This window comes from Corticium candelabrum, chromosome 18, assembly GCF_963422355.1.
Source record: "Corticium candelabrum chromosome 18, ooCorCand1.1, whole genome shotgun sequence".
In the NCBI taxonomy this organism is placed as follows: domain Eukaryota; kingdom Metazoa; phylum Porifera; class Homoscleromorpha; order Homosclerophorida; family Plakinidae; genus Corticium; species Corticium candelabrum.
In genome coordinates, this window is record NC_085102.1 from 24,954 (window position 1) to 32,333 (window position 7,380).

The window sequence follows — 7,380 nt, forward strand, 5'->3', positions numbered from 1 at the left end:
GCTTATTCCGTTAATTGATTTAGAAATTCTAGCTATGTTACGGTCTTGCGAATAGATCATGTAATTGTTTGTATCGAAAAATATAATAATCTGTCTGCGTGTCTGTCTGTCTGTCTGTCTGTTGGTCGTTTCCTTGTTTTTTTTGTACCGTGCTATTGTTGTCAAATATTATTACTGAATCAATGCCTAATTTTGGCTGTTCATCAGTCTCTTTGTCTATCTCTGTTGTTCAGTTGTTCTTTGTATGCCTTGGTAAGTGTCTTCAAGATCGTTTCTTATTTGTAATAATTAGGTTTTTGCTTTGAATTATATAGATCGGTGCTATTATTTCATTAAAACTTTTTACCGCTTCTCGTGTTTCTCACTTTGTGGCGTTATCAGTATCCTGGGGAAAGCGTTCCTGAAAGTATACGCGTCCAACCAAACTTCGCGTTGCAGAGTAATGTAGTTTTGTAAAAGGCGAAGAAATAGTCTAGACGGACTGAAATTCCGAGGCTATACGAATATTATACTTTAGCGAATTTAGTGTAATATGCAAACGTTCTAGACCGCTGTGAAGAGACTTTCCAGTTTGCAAACGTTGTGCTAGAGCTACAACTGTAGTCGTCCTCGCTAGTGCAACAACACACAGATGTTATTCTACCTTGTAAGCCACAAGAGATTTTTACTACGCCTACTTTCGACACGCCCGCTACCAGACGAGCCGAGATTTGCCTCAAAACGAAACGTCAGACACGCGAAACTGCGATCGACAATGTCGTGATGACTTCGGTATTCATATGAAGCCAAATACAAACGAAGAAGAAGCAGGTCGCACTCGATTTCGGCTCATCGAGACGTCTGGAAGACACGTGAAAATTATCATGGCCATCGTCACGTCGTTCGCGTCCATCTGGTACAGCTGTAAGAGTCGGAGAGTGCCGATTCGAGGCGCAATAAATGCGAAACCAAATAGTCTACGCGACCAAATAGTCCATGCAGGTGGCCAAAACCAAATAAGCCCTAGTTAAACGGTTTCGAGAACCAAATATGAGCGAGATAATTGCCTGCGACCAAATAGTCCACGCGACAAAATAGTCCCTGTACAAATGTGAAAGAATAAATTGGGTTTTTTTACATGTCGATAGCTGGCTTCTGAAGCGCTTAGTGTCAGCGGTGATAGTCTGGATACCATTAGAAATGTTTGAAGTTGAGCGCTACGTTGGTCCGAGATCTCTGTAATGAGTTCTGAGAGATCCGGTTCGGATGCGTTTGGATACTTTTGTATGGGCCGCCATTTTAGATTCTTCGCATCTCTACATAGGGAATGCTACCGCACTCCCTGATTTAGGAAATGTGCACTTTTGCTTTGCTGGAAAAGTATTTGTTTAACTAATGGAGTAGGTTGTGCTTTCGTACTCCTAAAACTTATCAAATGTACAACCAGATGTTGCTTGTAAAGATCATGTCTCTAGTAAGACGACGAAACCTTCCAAATCTTCCAGACATTGACGGAACAACAATGACAAGATATACATAATTAGTATCTAGATTGGTTATTGGGTTATTTCTGTGCTGTGTGAACGCTGCTCAGTGTTAATTAACCAAGGTCAATTACCCAGTAATGACATGTTCCATATGGTAGTGTTTACTCAGCTAGCCTAACCTAAGGTCAGTGTGAAAGCACCCTTAGTTCGGATAACTACGCTATAATTAAGCTATAACTACGCGTTAACCACGGGTAGTACTTTTCACACTGTAACTTAGTTACTAGAATCTGGTAGCATAACTACGCTATAACTAGCAGTGTGAATAAACACGACCACAAAAGCATAAAAGACTTGGTAAAATTATACGAAAATTAAGCTATATATACAGTCTAAGAGACGTAGAGCACCTAGGCAGCAAAACAAGTGTAGGCAAGCATATATAATTTAGAGTCTGGCGCATTTGTATATAGAGCCGCCTCCAATATACACAACAAAGAAAGAAGGTGAAACGAGAACAAATCCAGAACAGCAAAATCCTGTTGTGTTCTTGAGACAATAGGAATTTCGAAATATGTATACTCTAATACAAAGCACACTAAGAACTACAAACGTCGTATCAACTCAACTCGCACTCTGTCTCTTACTCTATGTAGCACCGTTTATATACCTGTTAGTTAGACGTTCTAGAAACATCTAGAGAGCTAAAATAACTACCTAGTACCGGAACTAACTGGTTATAGCTACTACGTGTCAATGTTCCGGAAGTTTCCAGAACACCTCCCCCTTTAGTCTTGAACTCGATCTTATGAAGGTGGACAAGACGTCAGCAATTCCAAACCTTCTTTGGTTTACGAATCCTTGTAGATCGTCGAGGGTTGCCCGGTCCATATTGAGGTGCGCTTGGTTGACATTCCTGGCTGTTGGTTTCAACATCTGGTTGAAGGGTTGGTGAAGGCACGTGTATAAGATCCTCTGGGTCTGTACCTGGATCTGTGTCTTCTTCTACACCATAGCGTGGTCTCAGCTGTTCGATGTGCCGCCGCCAGATTGGCCCTCGTGGGTGTACTTTCACGTTCACGCTTCGTGAGCCGTGCACTCGAATTACTGTAGCTGGAACCCATCTTGGATCGCTGGTGCGACGTGGTCCACAGTAGAGAGCGTAGCACGGTCTACCCACTTGATAGTAATTATTGTTAACCTTGTGAACAGCGTTCTGGAACTCCTTCGCCTGTGACTTCGTGGCTTCCCTAGCCTGACGACCTTGTGCCTCATGAGCAGGTGATGGCACCAATGTGTCGATTTTGGCTCTGATCAACCTGTTGTTGAGCAGCTCACTGGGAGAGTAGCCACTGGGTAATGGTGATCGCCGGTATTGCATAAGGAACTCCTGGAGAGCTTCCCTGGGTGGTTTACTGGACTTCTTGAGGGAATTTTTGAACGTTTGTACTAGCCTCTCAGCGGCACCGTTGGTGGCTGGGTGATATGGTGCGCCAGTCAAATGAACAATCCTTCTCTCTTGGCACCAAGTCTTGAATTCTTGTGACGTGAAGCTAGTAGCATTGTCAGACACAAGAGCATGAGGATATCCAAAATGTGCGAAATCTTCCTCAAGTAATCGTGTTGTTGACTTGGTAGAAGTTGAGCTGGTGGGGTGAATACACGGGTACTTGGAATATGAATCCACAACGACAAGCCAATTGTGTCCCATAAAATCAATGGCATGATCAACGTGTACTCTACTCCACGGCTTTTCCGGTAACATCCACGGGTGATTTGCTGCTTTTGCAGGCTTGTTCTGGTGTTCGGCACAAGCTGTGCACCGATGGCAAGTGTCTTGAATATCGGCATCGATTCTTGGCCAATAGACTGCTGTCCGAGCAAGTTGCTTCATTCGTTGCATACCAAAATGTCCTTCGTGTAGGATTTTTAGCACTTCCGGTTGTAGACTTCGCGGTATCACTACGCGATTTCCATACATTAGGCATCCGTTGATAGTGGTCAGTGAGTTTTCCTTTGTCTTGAAATCCTTGAGTAAGTCTGAAACTTGTTTTGGCCACCCTTCTCTAACGTATCTCAAAACTTCGGTTATGACTGGATCCTTGGCGGTCTCCTTTCGAAGTTTGTTCTGGTCGCCGGAATTGATCTGAGTGCTGATAGTGTTGATGAGACATACCGTGTCGATGTCACTATCGCTTTCCTTTCTGTCAAAGTTGGGGTCGGATTCTGCCGGTAGGCGACTCAGGGCATCCGCATTGCCATGCTTTGACGTTTCACGATACTCGATTGTGTAGTCGTATTGACTGAGCATAAGAGCCCATCTTGCTAATCGATTGGCAGCAATGACTGGTGTTGCTTTGTGAGGACCAAACATAGCAAGAAGAGGTCTGTGGTCTGTCACGAGAATGAAGTGTCTTCCATAAAGAAATTGATGAAACTTGTGTAGAGCGAAAATGATGGACAAAGCTTCTTTCTGAATTTGTGAGTACTTCTTCTGTGCTGAGGAAAGAGTTTTGGACGCGTTGGCGATTGGTCGCTCGCTCCCATCTGGATATCGATGAAACAACACAGCACCAATTCCAACATCTGACGCGTCACAAGAAATACCGATAGGACAGGATGGGTTGAAATGAGCCAGAACCGTGTCCGTGTTCAGCATTGCCTTCAGGTCATTGAATGCTGTTTGTTCTGTAGTAGTCCATTTCCATCGAACGTCCTTCCTAGTGAGTCGTGTCAAAGGTTCTGCTGCCGTCGCTAGATTAGGCAGAAACTTGCGGTAGAATTGAATCGATCCGAGAAATGACTTTAGTGTGGCAACGTCTTTTGGTGGCGGCATCTGCATTACCGCGTCCACCTTCGGTCCCTTGGCAAGGCCTTGTAGCGAAAGCGTATGGCCTAAGTATGTGATTCGCGACTGAGCAAAAGCACATTTTTCAAGTCTGCATCTGAGTCCCTTGTCATTGAGTCTTTTGAGTAGCCCTCGGAGATTGTGCAAGTGATCTTCTGCATTTCTCCCGCTGACGAGTATGTCGTCCAGATATACTGCTACTCCTGAGAGATCACTGGTGAGCTGTTCCATGATCTCCTGAAAATATCCTGGTGCAGAACTGATACCGTAGGGTAGGCGTTTTTGCAAGAGCATTCCTTTGTGCGTGCTGAGAGCAAGTCGTTTTTGACTTTCTGGACCAAGTGGAATTTGGTTGTAGGCATCGGCTAAGTCAATCTTTGAGAAATAGTAACCACCGCCCAATCTGTGCATGAGATCTTCAGGAAGCGGCAGCGGGTGCCGATGTGTCTCCAGCTGCGGATTTACTGTTACAGAGTAATCTCCACACACTCTGATGCTTCCTTGCGGGTGACTAGCTGATGGTGACTTCCTTACTGGAACGACTGGTGTTCCGTAATCATTAAACTGCACACGTTTCCATAAGCCCCTGTCAATACCCTTGTTGTAGGCTAGAGACAGGTCGTCCAGTAGTGCAAATGGCACTGTGCGCGGTTTGCAGAAAACTGGTTTGGCGTCTGACTTGAATTTCACCTCCAACTGAAAGTCTTTGAGGCATCCAAGCTCGTTTTTCCAAAGATCAGGAAACTCTTGTGTGAGTTGCTGACATGCTTTTTGGAGAGATGTGTGATCTGAGACTGTACACACAGATGTGTTCTGTGCGGTCTCGCAAATGAGGCTGTCTAGTATGCTGATATCGCAATCCAATAATGTTTGCAGTCCAATGAGATTGAGGTTCAATTTCGTAACTGTAAATTCCAGTTGTTTTTTGAGAACCTCCTTGTCTTCCCCTGTCAGTAGAGAAGATTCTACGCATGTAGTACCCAGAATTGGTATGTTGTGTCCTGATGCTGAACGATATTCTTCTGTAGTCGGTTGGATTGGTGGCTTACCAATCGCTTTCCATCGTGCCAAAGATATAAAGTTCATTCTGGCACCGGTGTCTACCAGGTATGAGTGTTGCTTCCCGTTCTGAGAAATTTGTATTTGCAACTGAGGAATATCCTGGCTGCGTACCGTATTGACTGAAGTGATGCATCTTACTTTCTTGGTCTGTTTGCTTCGACAGGCAGCTTCGATGTGTCCCTTCTTTTTGCAGAAATGGCACTCTGCATCCCTGTGACGACACTTGTCTCTAGGGTGATCCTTCTTTCCACAACTAGCACATGGCTTGTGGTCTGTTGAAGTGGAAAGCGCCTGTTTTGAGTGTGGCTTAGGCGTCGATAGTCGAGATTTGCTGGTGATTTTGTGAACAGGAACGTTATCCGGTTTGGCATACACTTGAGCTTTCGCGGTCTTGGCTGCTTCCTCTACTTCCGTTGCGATCTGAACCACATTCTGAAACGTGAGATCCTCCTCCTTAGTTTTGAAGGCAGCTTTTAGCACAGCTTCATTGTTAATTGCACACAAGAAACAACTGCGCATAGCTTCATCTAGGGGGTCTTTTATTGATGGGAAATCGCAAGTTGTAGCCATCTGACGTACTCTGGCAGCGAGTTCGTGAGGGGTTTCTCCTGGTTTTCGTTTGATCTCGCTCCAGAAGCGAAAACGTTCTCTCACCACAAATCGTTTGGGATCAAAATGTTGGGACATGAACTCCTGTATTTGGTTCATAGACAGTTTATTGGCTGACGTAGGTGGAGTCAGTTGTGATGCATAATTGTCAATTAGTTTGAAGACGTCACTGGATTGATTGGTTAGAAAGACCAATGCTAGCTTTTCCTCTGGTAAAGAGTTTGCCTCAGTGAAAGTCTGAAACCTTGACCAATAGTCTCTCCATAGTTCGGACGTTGAGTCAAACGGTTGAAACTTCTGATCAGAACGATGTACAGTGGAGTGGCTTTTTTTGAGTTGACGTTCCAGAATGTCAATCTGCCGCATGTGTATCTCTCGTTGTTGTTCCATTTCCTCCTTGTGCTGCTGTTGCGTCAAGCGGATTTGTTCCTGAAGAACTGAAACGAGTTGCTGTATCTCTGCAGACATTGTTTTCCTCGTCGCCAGCAAAATCCTGTTGTGTTCTTGAGACAATAGGAATTTCGAAATATGTATACTCTAATACAAAGCACACTAAGAACTACAAACGTCGTATCAACTCAACTCGCACTCTGTCTCTTACTCTATGTAGCACCGTTTATATACCTGTTAGTTAGACGTTCTAGAAACATCTAGAGAGCTAAGGTAACTACCTAGTACCGGAACTAACTGGTTATAGCTACTACGTGTCAATGTTCCGGAAGTTTCCAGAACAAGAACTGAAGCACCTAATTTTCTTGACACGGCAATCGAAGATCGACCAGACTTGACATGCACTCAAAGATCATGAACAACCTCCACCAGAATCTACAGAGCTCATCAACTCGTACCTAGCTAGAATCACTCGCAAACTACACGTAGAAAGTCAGCTTCTAACGTTGAAAAAGCTATAGAACTTGCAAGTTCCTGCGAGAAGAAACAGCGTAGAGAATGGGGAAGCCAACAATAGTCACGCTCAATGGCTTCGCTCTTGGAGGTCAAACTCTGTCTTGGATGACAGAAGTTTTCCACTTAATTAATTGGGTGTAGTTTTTGATATGTTTAATAACGCTTTGGTGGAGCCTAGAGTAACGAATATTGTGTACTGTGTTATAACTGTAAACTGGTGCTGTATTAGATCAACAGCAGACTCTACTACACGGCTACAGGCTAGAACTCAAACACAACAGAACCCGCGCAAGCGCACTACTAATCCACTAATTAGTATAACATTACTAATATTACACCCCTCCTCCTCTAGCTTCTCTGGTAACGTGAAGGAGGTCTCCGTTCTTCCGTATCGGATAGCGCCGAACTGTTTTACTTTCTGTATGGGGTAGAGTCACTATTGGCCCGCACGCTCGTAAATCGACGTAAATCGACGTAAAATACGAAGAC

General features: G+C 44.3%; 1 protein-coding gene across 1 annotated transcript; it reads right to left on the reverse strand.

The window, feature by feature from the left end:
- Positions 1-2,027: 2,027 nt before the first annotated feature.
- Positions 2,028-5,441, reverse strand: LOC134193787 (uncharacterized protein K02A2.6-like). Its single transcript, XM_062662620.1, has one exon. It carries the CDS (start codon positions 5,398-5,400, stop codon positions 2,293-2,295), a length of 3,108 nt encoding a protein of 1,035 aa, XP_062518604.1. The 5' UTR covers positions 5,401-5,441; the 3' UTR covers positions 2,028-2,292.
- Between the last annotated feature and the right edge of the window lie 1,939 nt (positions 5,442-7,380).